This window comes from Astatotilapia calliptera, chromosome 7 (genome assembly GCF_964374335.1).
Source record: "Astatotilapia calliptera chromosome 7, fAstCal68.1, whole genome shotgun sequence".
NCBI lineage: Eukaryota > Metazoa > Chordata > Actinopteri > Cichliformes > Cichlidae > Astatotilapia > Astatotilapia calliptera.
The window spans coordinates 22027875-22047234 of NC_137428.1; the positions used below are offsets into that span (position 1 = coordinate 22027875).

The 19360-nt window shown below is 38.0% G+C and overlaps 2 protein-coding genes and 1 long non-coding RNA gene across 8 annotated transcripts in view; 1 reads left to right on the forward strand and 2 right to left on the reverse strand.

Moving 5' to 3' along the window:
- The window catches only part of LOC145430005 (uncharacterized), a 127094-nt gene that overhangs the window by 81819 nt on the left and 25915 nt on the right, over positions 1–19360 (forward strand). The gene's annotated exons all lie outside the window — the stretch shown is intronic.
- Positions 3866–8217, reverse strand: edf1 (endothelial differentiation-related factor 1). Its single transcript, XM_026173646.2, has 5 exons — positions 7932–8217; positions 6896–6947; positions 6602–6762; positions 4547–4640; positions 3866–4448 (listed from the first exon to the last, which is right to left on the reverse strand). Exons 1-5 carry the CDS (start codon positions 8007–8009, stop codon positions 4387–4389), a joined length of 447 nt encoding a protein of 148 aa, XP_026029431.1. The 5' UTR covers positions 8010–8217; the 3' UTR covers positions 3866–4386.
- Positions 11149–19360, reverse strand: part of prrc2b (proline-rich coiled-coil 2B) — a 32782-nt gene continuing 24570 nt past the window's right edge. For 5 of the 6 annotated variants that reach the window (XM_026173650.2, XM_080304212.1, XM_026173649.2 and 2 more), the window contains exons 31-34: positions 14055–18304; positions 11992–12130; positions 11790–11894; positions 11149–11495 (exon numbers count right to left, since the gene is read on the reverse strand). In XM_026173650.2, the coding sequence (XP_026029435.2) occupies positions 18137–18304 (168 nt within the window). In that variant the 3' untranslated portion in view covers positions 11149–11495; positions 11790–11894; positions 11992–12130; positions 14055–18136. Of the gene's footprint in view, positions 11496–11789; positions 11895–11991; positions 12150–14054; positions 18305–19360 lie in introns of all 6 variants that reach the window. The other variant, XM_080304211.1, reaches the window with a different exon arrangement.

The window sequence follows — 19360 nt, forward strand, 5'->3', positions numbered from 1 at the left end:
TTTGTTTTGTTGTACTTATCCATTTTAATGATTGGGCTATTAGCAGGTGCCGCTAATGAATATCTGCAAGCTGTTTGTGACAACTGATAGATACATTCCCTGGCCTTTTTATTAGTTCCACAACTGCTTGTTAACGCAAATATGGCAGCAGTTCTTTGCATTTAGGCACGTAGAAATCATTCAAACCAAACAGAATAAAGATGAAAGGTGATTTTTGAATTGAAGTGACTTTGGACATGGTTGTTGTGCCAGACGTGTTGGGCTGAGTATTTTAGAAACTGCTGATTTACTGGGATTTTCCCGCAGATCATCTCTAGGGTTTACAGAAAATGGTCAGAAAAAGAGAAAATATCCAGTGAGCAGCAGTTCTCTGTGTGGAAATCCGTTGTTGATGCCAGAGTTTAGAATGGAATAGAACATTTCAAGTTCACAGGACAGCAACGGTATCTCTGAACGCACAACATGTTGAACCTTGAAGCAGATGGGGCACAGCTTCAAGGTTCCACACCTGGTGGACCACACAGCGTGCCACGCTGCCAGCTGAGAACAGGAACCTGATGTGACAGATCACACAAGCTACAAGATCGGGGGAGGAATACCTGCTCTGATGAGTCTCTATCTGCTGCCACATTCAAATGGTAGGGTCAGAATCTGCTGTAAGCAACATGAAAGCACAGATCCATCCTGCCTTGTATCAGTGGTTCTGCACACTGGATTACTTTGTACCAACTGATCGTTGTTTAAACACAGTCTACCTGAGTATTGTTTCTGTTCATGACCACAGTGTGCCCATCTTCTAATGGCAGCTTACAACAGTATAACGCTCAAACATGGACCATGACTGTGAGCTCGCTGTGCTGAAGAAATGGTCTCCTCAGTCCAACAGAGCACCTTTGGGATGTGTTAGAAAGGGAGTTTTGCATCAAGCAAGCAGATCTGAAGGCGTCACACAGGAAATAGAGGGTGTTTTTGATGAACGGGAGAAAACACCAGCCTTTTGTTATGTTGTTGTGTGTTTTGTGGATCCTATTACTCCAAAGTATGCTATGTAAGACTGTGTGAAACACATGCAAATTAACTAACTAACTCCGTACTGAAAAAAAATCCACAGCAGTAAACGATGTTGCAGATACCTCCTCCTATTGGTCCTAGCCTTTCTGTAGCTTGGCTGAGAGACTGTGCATAAACATAATAGGGAATTAACTTCTGTTGAGTCTATTTAGAATAATTTCTCTATGTCTTGTAAACTATTTTTTGTGCAGGGACTAAAGCGCCGTGAGCAAATTAAAACTAGATTTATTTATTTTTTTGAAAAAGTAAAATAAGTACAGGATGAAAGGAGCCAAAAACTCCTGTCAGACAAAAGAGAAAAACATTTGCCGCTGTGGAAGACAACAGGTTGGTCATGTGGTGGAATCTCAATTTCAGTTTGGAGCCTCAGGCCAAAACAGACCCCAGACCCCCCTCCTTCCCCAAACACCCCCCAAACTCAATACCTCCCACCTGCTCCCCCCACACAGTGTAGCCTTCTGCTTCACATCACTCCTTCAAAACCACTGGCTGCTGCCTTGTCATAGGTGGAACTATGTTGCTATGGTGTTTTGACCAATGGAATGGCATTTCCAGGAAAGCAGTCAGTCTCTGTCTTCTTCTCCCTTTCAGTAGCTCACCAGTCCACACACACACACACACACACTGAAGCAGCCTGTTGAGCAAGAATCTAAATAACCCCCTGGTAACAACAGCAAGGCCCCTTCTTTGTTTGTGCAGTGAACACCGGTCAAGAGGTTGCATTCTTTATTTAAGAGAAAAAAGGAATGCCAGCAAACTGTCTTTAGCAGAAGACATAAGAGAGTACAAAGCGGCTCAGCTCAGCTAAAATATGATTAAGGTAAAGATCTAGCTATAGTGAGGGGGAAACGATATGAGTATTTAATTGACTTTAAAAAAACAAAACGCTAATTTACCAGTTATTGCTCATTTAACTCTAAAATGATTGTTTTGTTGGGGCCTTGACTAAAAGTTAAAACTAAAATCTGGTTATGCACTTTATTATCTCCTTCTGGTCTTTATACCTTAAGAAAGACAGAAAACCCATTCATAATGTTATATATCAGAGTGCTTACTGTATGAAGCTGCCCATTAAAAAAATGCTCTTTTAACACTGAGGAGGATTGTTACATGCAGCTCAGTGGAAATGTGGGGCACATCTAGCATGGCCTTAGTTCCATTTCCCTATAGCCAAGAATCAGCCTCAGGTCAACAGGCCCACAGGGCTTTTTCACAGGACACATCTGACATACCACAAAGAAAGAAAAATAATAAAAGTTATATATATTATTAACATGTGTCATTTACTACAACTTTAATTGACCAGAATTGTTAATATTAACATTATGAGTGAAAATACTTGCTATGACAAAGGCCCATTCAGTATCTAATAAGTAGTAGTAATTCTAATCTCTGTACTATTCTAGGGTCTTTAACTTGAAATAGTCAGCACCTTTAGGTGACGGCTGTGGTGTTTTGGCGCTATATAAATAAAGCTGAATTAAATAGTGACAGTCACTGACATGGCATTGGTCTTTAATTAATCACAATGATATCAGCAACTCTTCATGTCACCCAGCTTTCCCATATATCCCAAACGAGTGATGCACACAGCTGCAGCTTCCTTCAGGTGTTTCCTGCGGAGCAGTTGAAGGACTTGCAGCCTGCTGCTGGAGCTAAATAGGAAGTCAGAGTAATTTTCGTCCTTCCCCACTTTAAGTTCTCACACTGACGAGCTCCTCAGTCCTTCACCCTTGAACGTGTTTTGTCCCACTTGCACTTCCTCTTCCATTATGTCCTTGCTGCTCTGCAACAATTCTATGAATCATTAATAAGAACATAAGGCAGCCTTTATGGCAATAAAGAATATTCCCTAAATCAGTAAGTCATTGTGAAAAGGGGGGCACTATGAAGAAATGCAAATTGCTGCTTCATCAAGGTCAATCTTTGGAAGTTAGAAGGTGCCGTCTCAATTTTAGGATGTGTTTAAATTTGGCTTTTTAAGACAAAAAAAACAAACAAACAAAAACAAATTTCTCTGAAAAGGTGCTTGAAACGTTTTACAGTTATGCACCTGGACTTTATCAGCAGTAGTAAACACTGAAACACAGAGGCATGTCTCCCCCCCCATTGATCCTGCATACACTTGTTTCTTGTGTAACTTGCTTTTACAGACTTCAAAATGCAAAAATCTATGAATTTTTTTGCAGTATTCTGACATCTAGTGGCTGAATTCTGTCATTACTTTTGTATTCAATGCTATAGTATTTTCTAACAAAATAATTTAGGCAGCCTTTTAACCTCCTGAGATCCGAGTAAAACTAAAGTATCTTTCAGTTTAACTTTGTCTACTACAGAGGAAATATAGTTTGGGCTTCATCTCTGGAGGATGTGTTTGAAGAATACAAAAACTAGCTCTAGAGCAAACACCAACTCTTGTGACAGAGGTATAGCATGACGAAGAAACAACACTCCAAGGATCCTGAATGGAAATCTTTGGCAGATGCCCATTACAAAGGCGCCAGACAATCAAAGAAATCAAAGATTTGGCTGGTGATTCCTTACATGTTTTTTGTGTCTTCATGCCCACTGAACCTAAAGTTTAACTTGGAAATTATGTGTACAAAACTTTCCAAATAAGCGCCCTGGGACATTTCAAAGATAGCTGCCAAAATTTACCTGAAGTAGTTACTGAAGTGTTACTGGGATAAACGTAGTTTTTAAAAGTCTATATATTATCTGTATCTATATACATCTCACTGGTTTTGTTAAGACATTCTGTGCCACACTAGCTTTAAAGTCACACAAAGAATAATTCATGAACTGCCAAACTTTATTTATAGATCAAAACAACGCACAGCATTAAAACATTTCAACACTGTAATGACATCCACCCACTGTCTGAAGAGAGTGAAAAGATGCAATCAAGCACTTCTGGTTTATCATCATGCTCAGAATTAACATTAGTCTGAAGATGAAAAATAATTCACCTTTTTTTTAAAAAAGAAAAGAAAAATTTGACTTTTATTGTGTCAAAGCCCAAGCAGACGTAGGTGAAAGAACGTCACTGAACATTTTTTGTGATGCTTTAAAAAGCATTCAATCATTCATTTTTTGTGGTGTTTCAGAGTGTTTCAGATGACTTGTTAGTATGTAGCCTGCATTGCAGTGAAGCACCAGGTCCTATGACAGGACACGGTGGGATCAGCCCAGAAAGAGGATCGGATGGGAGGGGAAAGGAAAGTTTTTAAGGGTTCTAAGAGGTGGGAGGGGGATTCAGGATTCAGTTACAGATAACAGGAGGGGTTGGGGAGGGCTGATTTCGAGGCTTTGTGTTCATTTCTTTTTGGTTTTTGGCTCCAGGGGTTGGCCAATATCCTTCCCACGTAGCTTCAGTCCTGTTCATGGTCAAAGGTAAAAACATGTGGGTCATACAGCCGAGAAAATAACATAATTCAACATTTTGTTTTGGAAAAATTTAAAGTAACACACTTACCGATTGCTCTTTCTATTTTCCCCATGACCTGGTTGTTGGGAATGGCTCTCCCGCACTCATAGTCAGCAATGATTTGAGGCTTCTCATTAATTTTCTGAGGAAAAAGTGTGGAATAGATCATTTAGAACTTATGGGTAGCACATTTCACATAACTGCAGGGTGATAATAAACACTCATTGTAAGGTTTGCACTGGAAAATTACTTTGCTAGCAAATACTTTAAAAAAAAACAAAAAAAAAAAAACACAGCTAAAGTACAGTCATGGCTAAAATTTTAATTTTTTCAACAACTTTCCTTTCCTTTTTTAAGTTTCTATGATTACAGTGAGGAAAAAAAAAACTCACCATAGATTCTCAACTTGGCTAAGCTATCATGTTTGCCTTGTAGAAAAGTGCATGATCATGCACACATCACCCCCAAGTTGCTCTGGGATTGCTTGAAGAAGTTGATAACACTCTTAACATGGTCAATCCTTTAAAAAGCAAATGGAACCAAGCAGAAGACTACAAACTTTACTCGACTTTGAGTCCTGATAAGATGGGAACGGAGAGCTATCAGTCAGGATTTGGCCTTGAAGCACACCTCTTTGCATAAATTATTTTATTTATTATTTGACAATAAAACTCTGAAACTTCTGAAAGGCCTAGAGCTGAGCGATAGAACGATATGCATTGCGAAAAAACTTTTTCTCTATAGAAAAATTTAACTAATGCGATAGGCCTCATCTCTCTTGCTCTCTTAAAAAAAACAAAAAAACAAAAGAACAGCCAATCCAAATTAAGTAGCGCAGAGCCGAACCAATCACAGCCGCAGCGTCACGTCACGTGACTTGTTACACACAGCACAAGTGCCAAGCCGTACATGTGTATTTGTTTGAGAAGCAGCCAGCCGCCGTGCCACCCGGGTAACGGAGGAAATGAGTGTGCCGACTAGAAAAATCAACTGAGAGCGTGACCGAAGGTTACCAAAGAGAAAACAGATGATGGTTCCAATGCCGGAGAGATTGTCGAAAGGAAAGGCCAGAGAAGTTTCGGCTATTTCAAGTCTGACAAAAAACAGAGTAGCGCGCACTGTAAATTGTGCCGAAAGCAAGTCTGGAAATACAATAAACCTTTTTTATCACCTGAAGCAGTGCCACCCACTAGAGCATGCTCAATCTCTAACTGAAAGCGCTAATTCGTCATTTGTCCGACTAACGTTTTTTGTTTTTTTTATAGATAAAGTTGCACCTTGGATGTGCACCTAGGATTTGAAGAATGTTCTGTTAGCATCTTTATTTTAAAACTGTTTGAAAAGCTAAGCTATACAACAAGGAGAGATTGAGAATTTCCTTTTAGTTCTCAGTTTATTTCATATTGACAAAAGTTAGTCAGTTTTGTCTGTTCTTCTGTAAAACAAACTAGATTTATTTTTAGAATTAATAATTTATTTCTAAGTGGAATTGACAATTTAGTCTGTTTCGTTTGTTCTATTTTGAAACTTAAACGCTTTAGCGGCTGCCTTTTGTGTAGTTTGCAATATTTGCCTTTATTTATCTGAAAAAGTCTCATGTTCCTTAAGTACATCTACCCTGTTGAACTTATTATGGGAAATAAATATTTCAATCAAAACAAGCTGCTGATTATTTCACATTTTACTCGTGAGCAACGGCACATTTAAATCTTACAAATATAGTTATTTGGCTTATATCGTGATATATCGTTATCGCCTGAAATGAAAAAAAAAACATATTGTGATATGAAAAGAATCTTATATCGCCCAGCTCTAGAAAGGCCTGTCATTGTTCTTCACTATACCCCAGAAACATGTCAAACCGCTGAAACTGCTGAAACCTTTGCCCATGACTGTGATCATGTTAAAAACATGGATCATATTGATCTCACAACAACGTTCAAACAATTCGTCACTGACTTGGTTTGGTTTATCTTACTAAGTACTACTTTTTCTTTCGATACGTGTAGACTGCTTTCTGAGATGCTTTATAAAACCAGACATGGCACATTTTCCAGCAGTCTATGCACTGTTTATACAAGCATAATATATTTGTTTACTCACAGTGGCTAGATCTTTCTGGGTCAGGCCTTTTTCCTGTCTGCCTTGTTGAATGACCTTGCCCACCTCCAGAGGAACCCTATCATGGTGCAGCTCCTCTGTCTCCCTGTCCAGTTTGGCTGTATTTTTTGTCACAAGGTGCTGTTTGTTCTGCCCTGCAGCCCCTGCATGACAAGCCGTGGATAAAATCAAAGCATCACTGGGCAATGCGAATAATGCAAAGACTGCAGTAATCATAACACAGGTGAGTAAGAGGACTTCATTCTTATAGTGTAAAACCAACTACTGGGAATTTACATTTCTTGGATGTTTGAACTTCCTCCCCACGTCTCTGAGCAGATGTGATTGCCTGGGAAAAAAACAAAACAAAAAAATAGGACAAGTACAGGTCATAACATTGCAGCAGATTGCCCAGCTCTTGATACACACTCTTTAGCCTTATGCCATTTAGTTAATAAGTAACCAATCTGTTTATCAAAGCATATTTCAGATTTCTCAAGATAGAATAAGCATTCACACACAGAAATGTGACATTTAAGTCCACTCTTTTAAGAAAGGTGTCCTAAGGATTTATAACACTACAACCAACCCATATGAGCCCAAAATGACATCTTGAACCCTCCCCTTTCAATACACGTTTAAAACAGCAACAACAAAATGTCAAAATGGTGTCACAATCAGTTCTTAAACTTCAAAAATTAATTGTTTAGCGAGTCATTTTAATGTTTTTTTGAAGTACCACTTTAAGTTACAGTTAAATTATACTTGTGGCATTTAAAGACGTTCGCTACGTGCCTGCTGATGAGCATTCCCACCATTCGTATAAATAAACACCAAAGTGAGTGTGCCTTTATCCTGACCATCCACTACTGATAATATAGAGGCTACCCCGGCATTAGTGTGATCATTATCCGTGTGAAGTTTGTTTTGTTGAAGGTACCATATGCTACTAGAAACTGTGGCATAAAGAAAAATACACTTCAAGTTAGTGCAGGAAGGTTAGCTAGCTAGCCCTCCTTCGAAGACAGCTAGCACTTGCTTAGTTAAAAACACTCAAACAGACGGTTTAAATGTCTCCAATACGACCGGTCATCTAGAGGCGGTTCATCTTGCTAGCTAACATTAACGGAAACGGGCGTTCATATCTGTTGTTATTGAAGTAAACCAGAAGGATGTGCGATGGTTCTTAGCGCTTCAACTAACGACCACGTGCACAAAGAGCTTTTACCAACACATTACACACGATTAATTCACTCAGTAAGGTAGATATCCGAAAATGTTGTTAGTCAGCAAAAGTACGGAAGCACAAACGAAATACGGCGTTCGCACTAACCTGCTTGGATTTGGCCTGGGCAGCAGTCGGCCCCTTCTTCCTCAAGACAGTTACGGTGTCCCAGTCGCTTTCTGCCATGTTTGTCGGTTGTTCACACAATACCCGTAACGTTGAATATATATATAAAAATAAGTTTAGCTGACAATTTTCCTTCGGGGAAAGGTGTTTCTACTTTAACTAACCAGGCGCACCTTCCAGAATTATCGACCATGCGTTCTGCCAAAACTTTATTTACAACAATGTGGTTAACAATGACATAATGCTGGCCTGTCAGCAGCGACCTCTGCTGGTGATTTCACGGTTAAAGAGCACCTTGCATCAGACACGGACACAAACCCAAGTTTTTTGTTTTTTTGGGGGGGGGGGTTTTCTTCAAAATATTAAACTTTATTAAGAAACAGTATACAGAACATGTATACAATCAGAACAAAATTAACATATGCCAGGGGGTGTAATACAAGGAATTACAAACATTCAAATAATTTGTAATTACTACAAATAGTAATAGTTTTCATAGCCTTTTTGTTAAGTGATCCACTAATCAATTTTATGTAACATAAAACATCATTATAGTAATGTTTAAAATTAGACACAAACCCAAGTTTTGTTTTGTTTTTGTTTTTTTGTTTTTTTTTTCAAAATATTAAACTTTATTAAGAAACAGTATACAGAACATGTATACAATCAGAACAAAATTAACATATGCCAGGGGGTGTAATACAAAGAATTACATACATTCAAATAATTTGTAATTACTACAAATAGTAATAGTTTTCATAGACTTTTTGTTAAGTGATCCACTAATCAATTTTATGTAACATAAAACATCATTATAGTAATGTTTAAAATTAGGTTTTTTGTTACTGTATTTGCATTTGTGAAAATAAAATTTAGCTAAGATAACTAATAAGTTTATTATAAAGTAAACATCTTCTTTTTTTTGCCTTCGAAAGAAACAAAATACAACATTTTCCCATTTCACAGTAAAGTCATTATAGAGATGTCCAGCAATGAATCTACTGAAGTCTTTCCAAAATGTTCTAGCGTATGAACAGATCCAGAAGAGGTGTTGCACAGTCTCAGGATGGCTTCCACAAAATCCACAGTTCACATTTATGTCCCTTTTGAACTTCGTCATGTAATGATTAGCAGGATAAAATTTATGCAATATTTTAAATGAGACTTCCTTCACTTTATTCGTTACCAGATACTTGTTAGGAATTGTCCATACTCTTTTCCAGTTAATGTCACTGACAAAGGAATTCCAATAAGAGACCACATGTGGGATAGTTAGAGATTCTGTCTGGAACAAAGCACGAATATTCTTATTACTTTTACTGTGGTTTGTTAGACAGATTCTTCCTATGTGTGAATCTAAAGGGTTGGGGAGAGAAACAGATGATATGCAAGGTTGAATACCTTTAAAAAGCATTATAATACCCGTAGGTATTGCATCAAATAATATGGCATATTCTTTGGGTGTGGCTGGAAATTTATAGGTGTTTAAAAATTCTGAGTAGGACATGAGCTGCCCATTAGGATTAAACAGCTGATTCACTAAAACAATCCGTTTGTCAACCCACCTAGAAAAAAATAATAATTTTTTTTTATACACTATGTTCCTATTATTCCAAATTGAATACGTATGGGGTGTAAAGTTGTGTTTATATATAAGGGACCAAGCTAATAGAACTTGTTTGTGAAACATCGAGAGCTTTTCTGGAAGCTTATCTATATTATAATCACAACCTAAGATAAAACTTAGACCACCAAACTTAAAGAAAATGTAGTGAGGAATAAAATTCCAAATGGATACCGGATTTTTAAGAAAATGTTTAGCCCAATTAATCTTAAATGTATTGTTTAGAGTAGTAAAATCCAAAACATTGAGACCACCGTGTTCATAGTCATTCATCAATACACTTTTTCAGATTGTAATGTGTCCGGTTTTTCCAAAGGAAGTTGAAGAGCATTCGGTCAATATCCTTACAAGTTTTGCCGTCCACATGCAGAGAAATTGCTGCATAAGTCAGTCGAGACAGACCTTCTGCTTTTGAGAGCAATACCCTTCCTCTTATACTTAAATCTCTCTGCAACCATTGATTTAATTTGGTTTGAGATTTTTTAATAATTGGGGGAAAATTTAGTAAAATTCTGTCTTTTGTATCTTTGCAGATAATCAGACCTAAATATGTTGCTTCATTTTTAACTGTTATATTACAAATACTCTGAACATTACACTCTTTGACAGGTAATAACTGACATTTATTTAAGTTTAGGACCAATCCAGACCCTTTTGAGAAATCCTCTATTACACATAAAGCAATTGGCACTTGGCTGGCATTTTTAAGAAAAATTGTGGTATCATCTGCCAATTGACTGATGACAATCTCTCTGTCTGCTATGTTTATACCCTTCACAGGGCTATTCGAAATATGAGAGGCAAGAATTTGGGTGCAAAGTAAAAAAAGATAAGGGCTAATCGGGCAACCTTGGCGTACACCTCGATTAAGACTAAAACGAGAAGTGGTGCCATTTTTCATTCTAATAGAACTATTAGCATTGGAATACAGAGTTTTGATAGCTCTGCAGAAGATATCACCAAAACCAAATTTCTGAAGTGTAAGAAATATCAATTCATGCTCAATTGAGTCAAAGGCTTTATAGAAGTCCAGGAGAAGGATAAATGAGTCATCAGATATTAATGCTGAGTAGTCCAGAATATCCAAGACGAGTCTAATATTATTGGAGATGTGTCTGTTTGTCATAAAACCAGACTGTGTCTCGGACACAAACCCAAGTGTTGTTACGAGATTTGTGTGAAGTCACCACACAAGCCAGTATACCATTATTTCCGGCCCCAAAGCCCGAAAAATAACAAAATAATAATAATAAAACCTAATCAAACATGTGAATCATTGAGAACAAGATTTCCATTAAGAATTAAAGTCAGTGGAAGACAGAATACATGAATGAATAATAAGTAGACAAGTTGTGGTTGTGGAATGATATAGGATGTTTGGGATGGAAGTAGCTGACCCTTAAAGAGGGCAGCCGAAACAAGAGTGAAGTCATCGCACTATTTACAGTTTTTGAAACATAACTTAACAAAGTAACAAATTTCCTACTTTGCAATATATCAAAAATGTTTAGATAGTTTAACTGACTATGTAAAAATGTTCAAGTTGCTAAAAGACAGAGCTGAGAAGAGACAATCTTACAAAATAAAAATCAAAAGCCATGGTTTTATTAACAATACAGGGTGTTCAGTAACATAGTACACACCAGAAGAAAACCACATTAAAGTATTAAATGCATGAAAACTATAGCTATAACAAAATGTGAAGCATTGTCATGTTATTTTGAAACCTCAGCTGACATATGGAGCTGGTTAAACGGTCACCAATTACAGGACATTTCAGAGGCCGCATCGCTGCCACGTCGTGTGCGAATGGGGGACCAGCCACACTCTGACAGAGCATCATCTGCTTGGTGGAGACGACCCCAGCGGTACCCATATTTGGAACTCTGTTTTCCTGCCCATGCACGAGGTTTTGGATTCATCTGGAAAACATACAAAGAATTTTCATGGTTATTTTCCAATTCATGAGTAAGCTACCCTAACAATCATTGCAACTGATCCTAAATCTTTTTGCCATCAGAGTTTTTGGTGTATACTTTCAGGTCTTCCTACCAGTGCCCAAGCGAACCCTAATGACATCATTTTTTAAAAGTGGAAGGGAGTCCTGTCTTCATTGCTGAAGTGACAGTTTTTTGACTGATAATGCTGGAAAATGAGTTATGAGAAAAAGACAGACGTTTTATTACATCCCCTCAGACAACCCATCCCGTTCCCACCTGAATAAAAACAGTGGTGTTCATGTGAAGAGTCTCAACTCGCTCAGACAGGTGATTCAGCCACTCCAAATGGTCACTGATAGACTGGCTTAGATCACTGTTGCTCTGAATTTAAAACAAAACAAAACAAAAAAGGTTTGTTTATAATACAATTTTATTAAACAATTGTTTATATGATAGATAAGCATTTTAATGAAAGTACCCCAGACAAGTTATCCTTCAGTTCAACAGCACCAAGGCGAACATGCTCCAGTTTGTCAATCTGCTCTTTCAGGCGGTCATCAAGCTCCTGCATCATCATCAGGCCTTCATCGGGCCTGACAGCACTTTTGGCGGTCATCCTGGATCAGAGAAGCAGACCTGTTATGCAAAGATGTTTCAGCTTATAGTACCACCCTATAGGAATGTATTGGCATCAACCAAGAGCATGTTATGCCTAATGTCATTTGTTTTTTTGTGAACATGTAAACAGTTCGATATGTTAGCTGAGGTTTTGCTTTTGATTTTTGATATTTGTTTTAATCTTTTTGAATACACTGTTTTTGTTTGTTTTGTTTACTGGGCAGGTTTTTAACATTTTCTGTATTTCTGGGGTTGAAATCTGAGAAACTGGTGTTTATTAACAAACCACCAGGGGACGACACAGTTCTCATTCCACACAGATTTGCTGCAGAGTGGCCTTCTGTGATGCAAAGGAACACATCTAGCTTCCTGTTGATCTGAATTCACATAAACACATATAATGGTCTCACTGGAAAAGTGGCTGTCAAGAAGACATTTTTAAGGAAGGAAACAGGGGGGAATTAAAATTAAACAAGAACTGGACTGAAAGTCTGTGGCAAAAAGTCTGACTGAGTGATGAATCCAAATCATCATCAATACATATGAGGCCAGAAAAAAGGTAAGACTGTGGGTGTCTAAAGCCACATTTAAAACACAGTGCAGGCTGTTTCATGATTTGGAGCTCCATTTCAGCCAGTGGTACTGGAAAGCTTGTCGCAATTAACAGAATTATGAACACAGAAAAAAAAGTCACATCTTAGGAAGCATGCATTGAAAATGGCTTAATTTTTCAGCATCCCAAGGATCCCTGAATAGATAAAACACACAATCTGATACTATCAGTCATGGATTGGCCTTCATGGAGCCTGGTTTGACATTATTGAATGAAGTAATTCTTTAAGAGGCTTGGAGAATCATTCCCGGAGACTACTTAAAGAAATTACGAGAAAACCTGCCTCAGAGTGTGAAGAATAAAGGTGCTCATACCAATATAGATACCATATATGCCAGCAATATAAAGCACCTTGAGTTGAATTGCAACAATTTCAGCATTGTTGCAATGCACCGATTAAGAGTGACTTCCGATCTTGCGTCTCCTTACAAAAATTAAAAAAAAAGATGAACCGAGAGCTGGCAGTTCTCAGGTGTGTGGAGCAAACACCTCAGACTGACCTTCTCTATAGTGTTAAGTAACAAAACTCTACCAAGCAGCTTTTTTTTCTCTTTTTTTGCCAGCTCTTTATTTATGGTAGAAGGCTCAAATGAACAACAATGTAGAATTTTCCTTTGTTTTGAACAGGCACAGAAATGTGTTAATTATTCCTTTTCTTTATCTATTCTGAATCAGTTAAGACACACTATACAACAAACAACTAGACCACCTGAATATTAACAGCATAAATAACATTGCGTTGTCTTCAAATGCAAGCTGAATATGTGAGTGCAAATAAACTTAGCAATCAAAATCAGTCGACAGTCATCTATTAATTAAAAATGACAATATAATAATTCGAACATAAATGTTCTATTTTTTATTTTCATAAATCAGTTGAAGAGTTAACTTTATGCGGCAAAGATGGCTGCCGTATGTTCTGTTAAGGAGCGATATGGATTTTTTTTTCTTTTTAAGCAACTTTTCCGTGAACTGCTAACGGGGTCTGACGAATATTAAATATTAAAAAAATCCTATTAACGATTATCGTCTGTGTGAGCAGGCAGTAATGAGGAAAAACAGCCAGCTTTTAGCCAAGAGCCATTTTCCCCTGTTTGGATTCTGTTTGTAGTAGAAAATGCTGAAAAAAAAGAAAATTAACTAATTAATTATTTTTTTTTAAATCTAAGTTTTCAGATAAATTCAGAGCGAGGCGGTACTTTTTCGCTGTTTATCGTTATCGTCACGAGTGCAGCACAGGAAGAAAAACGTCGAAGAAGATGGTGCAGCTTTCTGTCCTCAGACAGCGAAGAAGAAGAAAGAAAAGTTACCTTAGCTATCTGGATAAGAAACACTCCAAAAGCTTCGTGGAAAGCCGCGCGGTGAGGTATGCAAACTCCCGCTCCGCATCCAGGAAGGAAGGAGAAACTTTCTTCGTCCAGACTCGCCTCCTTTGGGTTTTTTTACGCCGCAAAAATCTCCGGAATCTCTGACCCGAGTGACGTCACCGTGCCTGAACTACACAAGTGCGTTGTTGTCGTGTTACTACGGAAGTTATTAATACATGTGGACGTTTACTAAAGGTAACTTTGTGATTACAGTTAAACAATGTACAGCACAAAAGAAATAAAGCAGCAAAGGCGTTGCTCCCAAGACACAAAAACCTGCATTGTGTGTCCACTGCTGACCGAATAATAGAGTGGGTGTAAAAAAATCTGAAGAGAGTTAGAGTGGGGTTTTTTTTAGAGTGGAGGAAAAAAAAGGCAGAAAAATACGTGGAGCTTTTTCAGTTTTCTTTTTGTGCCTCCTCAGTTTTCGTGACCCTTACATTTATTTTGTGGGCCTTGGGGAGTTTACCAGAATTTCTAATCAGAGTGCTTGATGATCATACAAAATATATCAAAAACCATTATTTAGATGCCACAGCCTACCTATGTATTGTTGCTTACTATATCCATCCCTTTATGTCCACAGTTTGCGCTTCTTCGGGACAGCATGCCATGTCACAAAGCTCAGACTACCTCAAACTGCTTTCTTGGACATTGAAATGAATCCACAGTCAATCTCAGTCCATCAGAGGACCTTTGGGATGTGCTGGAACAGGAGTTTCGCATCCTGATGTGCAGTCAACAAATGGAACCAAAATCTCTGGGGAATGTTTCCAGCAACTTGTTGAATTCATGCAAAAAAAAAAAAAAAGTTTAACCTGAGGGAAAAAGGTTGAGTCCAACCCAGTCTTGCCTTTCTGGTGTCTGGTAAGTGTATTTCCTGCATGGATTTCATGGGGTATGTCAAAGTTGATCTTAAGTGGGCCAGACCAAATGAAATTCTCTTTTCTGTCAGCACAAAGAAGTTTAACTACACATTAAATCCTTAAGATATCATTGTATAAGAAAAAACAAGTATAATTTCAACAGTATGTCTCATTTTTTTTCTACATGATAAAGAAATGTTGCTGTAACAAAGAAAGAAATCTGTCAACATGACTCGCAGGGCTTAAACTGTAAGAAATAAATATATAATAAATATTTCTCTAATAAATAAAGTGTCCTAATGAAAAAATGATGGTAGCTTGTTGGCCAGGCTGTCCTATAATACTAAAATAAAGTTTTTGTTTATTCTTTTTTTTCTAAACTGTTGAGCCAAAAGGTTTTCATATTCTCTTAATTTAATGTTCATCTATTACTTCATTTCCTTAGGATAGTATGAATGGCATGGAAGTCTTTATCAGTAGGAAAAGCTGTAAAACCTATAAAAATAAACGGAGAAGCACAAAATCCATGTTCCCCTTCACATCTTTCAGTGGGCCAGATTTGATTAAGAGTGACTTCCAATCTTGGGTCTCCTTACAAAAATGAAAACAATGATGAACTAAGAGCTGGCAGTCCTCAGGTGTGTGGCGCAAACACCTCAGACTGAACTTGTCTATCTTCAGTGTTAAAAACAAACATGGTTAGCAGAGCCTAAAACTTTTAAAAAACTTTTTTTTTTTTAAACTTTCCTTTGAAATTCACATATTTAGTACACAGTTAACCTTAGTGCCCATCAAGGACACCACACATTCAACAAACTGCAAACTATTCATCCCAATAATTGCTGCCATCAGAAGAATCTGAGGTACGAGAGTGCGAGTACAGAAACAACTGTGCATTTAAGAAATCACAACTGCTTTATTTATTTTCTCTCAATAAGCTCTTTTTCTTTAACAAGGGAGAGTAATGACCAAATACCTGAAAGGATAAAGGTCAGAGAGGATAAATAGAATGCTGGATCAGCTGTAGAAAGCACTGGTCCTCTGACAAAAACTGAAATATGCATCTTAAAAGTTAAAAAAAAAAACAAAAAACAAACAACCTCAAAATGGGCAACATTGCGGTGCAGGTACAATGATGAGAAGCGCCAAGATCCTTTCAAGAAAGGGGTAAGAGGCCAAAAAAACCAACAACAAAAAATAACCCACACTCCAAGCCCGATAAACCTAACAGGTGAAAGCAGTCCGTTCTGAGAACACAGTGACCTTTTTTTTTTTTTTTTTAAACATCGAATCCTTTATAGTGCCACAATATCTAAAATGAAATGCAAGTTTAAGCCTCCCTTTGCTCACAAGGCTCAACTGTACAGTTAAGTATGCGTATACACATATAGCAGTGAAACACTGTTGTAAAGATAAACATTTGTAGTGTCATGGAGCATTATAGTAAGCAGTAACAGTTATGGCAGGGGCGTCATGAGTTTCAAATTGAGCGCCCGTTATAAAAACAGAAGACGAACAAAAATAAATGATTCCATCAGCTTCACATTTTCAAACAGAACACTTTTTTTTTGTTTTTTTGTTTTAAAGTCCTTCGTAGTCTGCTGGATCTGCTGTGCTCGCACACACAAAAAAAAAGAAAAGAAAAAAGGGTGGATTTGAGTTTAACAAGCAAACACCCCTCGTTATGTGATAATTAGCTTCTAACGGAGGAAAAAAATTAATTGGACCCTGATTGTGATTATAGTTAGGCTGCATTTATTGCTAGTGCCACCTCAGAAACCAGATTTTGAATTATCAGATAGTGATGAGATTTTTTTTTTTTCTTTTTTTTCAATAACTCCCCTCAGTGATTTTGAAATGGGATCTGAACAATATGGAAGTCTTTCAGGAGCCCTAAAGAAAAAGAAAACAAACGCTAATGGATGTTAAAGAAGGAAAAAAGAAAAATCGCTTACATCACATGTTCATTAACACAGTTTGATTTCATTACAGCCCAAAGCAAAGCGATAAGAAAGCAAACATTTCAATCAGCTGTCTGAGAGTCCTTTTACAGCAACTGTGAATGCCCACCTCTCAGCCCTCCAAAACTTCACAATGAACCCACAAATGTTTTCAGCGTGGTCAATCCAAATCCACACACACACCCCCGCACGCACACAGAGCACACGTCAGCATAATAAATGCCGAGTTCAGGTACAGTCTTTGTGAAATGTTGCTAGCTTCTAGGTAGATGTCCTGCAAGTTTACACACATTCAACACATCACATGCACACGCCATCGATGCCAGTGAACTTCCCATGGAAGCAACATAATTTTGGTAAAACCTCCATCTCTTTTTTTTCTCCTTTCAATTTACATACAGAGTGAGCAACAGAATCTAAAAGCAAAGAACGGTTTAAAGAGAAAAAAATGTTTCTAAGAATCTAAGCAGTTTTTACGCAGTTCATGTGTTGGGTTAAGTAGCCCAAAAAAGACGCATTTCTGAGGTGATCCACTTGACTTCTGCTATGTTTGACATGCATGATGCCCAACAATTGCGTTTTATTTTTTTCCTGGGTTAATGAAATAAGTCTTTTAGCATTAGTATGGATGTCTGGGTCGTGACTTTATTTACCAGAAAAAAATACCAAAGAAAAACAAAAAGTGCCCCACACTGCATTTAAAAAAAAAAAAAAAAAAATGTTAGCAGACTTTGTTTCTCAGTTGTATGAAGTTCCTGTCGGGTCTTTAAGGGATGCAGTCCATAAACAGGGAGTAATTACAGTTTGGCAAAACAGTATGGAAAATGAACCATGTGAGCTGGCCATTTTCCTCTTCCCCCACTTCAGAGAAAACGCACACACAAAAACAAAATGTCTTTTCTTCTTACCAATATCCCCTTAAAAGTGACTAATAATAAATTAAAGAGGACCTTGAAGAGATCTGTTTAAAAGACTGTGTTTATGCATATATTTATATATATTTATATATCTCTATACGTGATGTGAAATAACAGTGTCCAGTTCTGAAAGTTCAAGAGGGGGCATTTCATTATGTTGTCTGCCTGCAGGCCCCGGGCCTTGGAGCCTTGGGGGTAAGGTGGGTTTTAAAAAGGCTGACAGTGGTCAATGAGCTTTGTGTTGGCAGGCTTGGTGGTGATGAGGATTTTAAGGTCCATTATTACGCCTTGCCCTCTTCTACTTTGACAGCCTGGGGTTTGATGGCTCCAGTGCGTGCTGGTTTGGCTTGGCCTGTGGAAGGTAGGGGCTCCTGGAGTTTGCTGGTCATGCCCCCGGACGGTGTTTTGCCCTCTCCCACCGCCTTGCGTACATCTCTTATTGTTTTATTCTGTACAAAAAAGAAAGAGGACCTATTAAAGAGACAGCAGTGCTTGGTAAGCCGTACATACAGGGAGTGCAGAATTATTAGGTAAGTAGTATTTTTGAGGAATAATGTTATTATTGAACAACAACCATGTTCTCAATGAACCCAAAAAACTCATTAATATCAAAGCTGAATGTTTTTGGAAGTAGTTTTTAGTTTGTTTTTAGTTTTAGCTATTTTAGGGGGATATCTGTGTGTGCAGGTGACTATTACTGTGCATAATTATTAGGCAACTTAACAAAAAACAAATATATACCCATTTCAATTATTTATTTTTACCAGTGAAACCAATATAACATCTCCACATTCACAAATATACATTTCTGACATTCAAAAACAAAACAAAAACAAATCAGCGACCAATATAGCACCTTTCTTTGCAAGGACACTCAAAAGCCTGCCATCCATGGATTCTGTCAGTGTTGTGATCTGTTCACCATCAACATTGCGTGCAGCAGCAACCACAGCCTCCCAGACACTGTTCAGAGAGGTGTACTGTTTTCCCTCCTTGTAAATCTCACATTTGATGATGGACCACAGGTTCTCAATGGGGTTCAGATCAGGTGAACAAGGAGGCCATGTCATTAGTTTTTCTTCTTTTATACCCTTTCTTGCCAGCCACGCTGTGGAGTACTTGGACGCGTGTGATGGAGCATTGTCCTGCATGAAAATCATGTTTTTCTTGAAGGATGCAGACTTCTTCCTGTACCACTGCTTGAAGAAGGTGTCTTCCAGAAACTGGCAGTAGGACTGGGAGTTGAGCTTGACTCCATCCTCAACCCGAAAAGGCCCCACAAGCTCATCTTTGATGATACCAGCCCAAACCAGTACTCCACCTCCACCTTGCTGGGGTCTGAGTCGGACTGGAGCTCTCTGCCCTTTACCAATCCAGCCACGGGCCCATCCATCTGGCCCATCAAGACTCTCTCTCATTTCATCAGTCCATAAAACCTTAGAAAAATCAGTCTTGAGATATTTCTTGGCCCAGTCTTGACGTTTCAAGCTTGTGTGTCTTGTTCA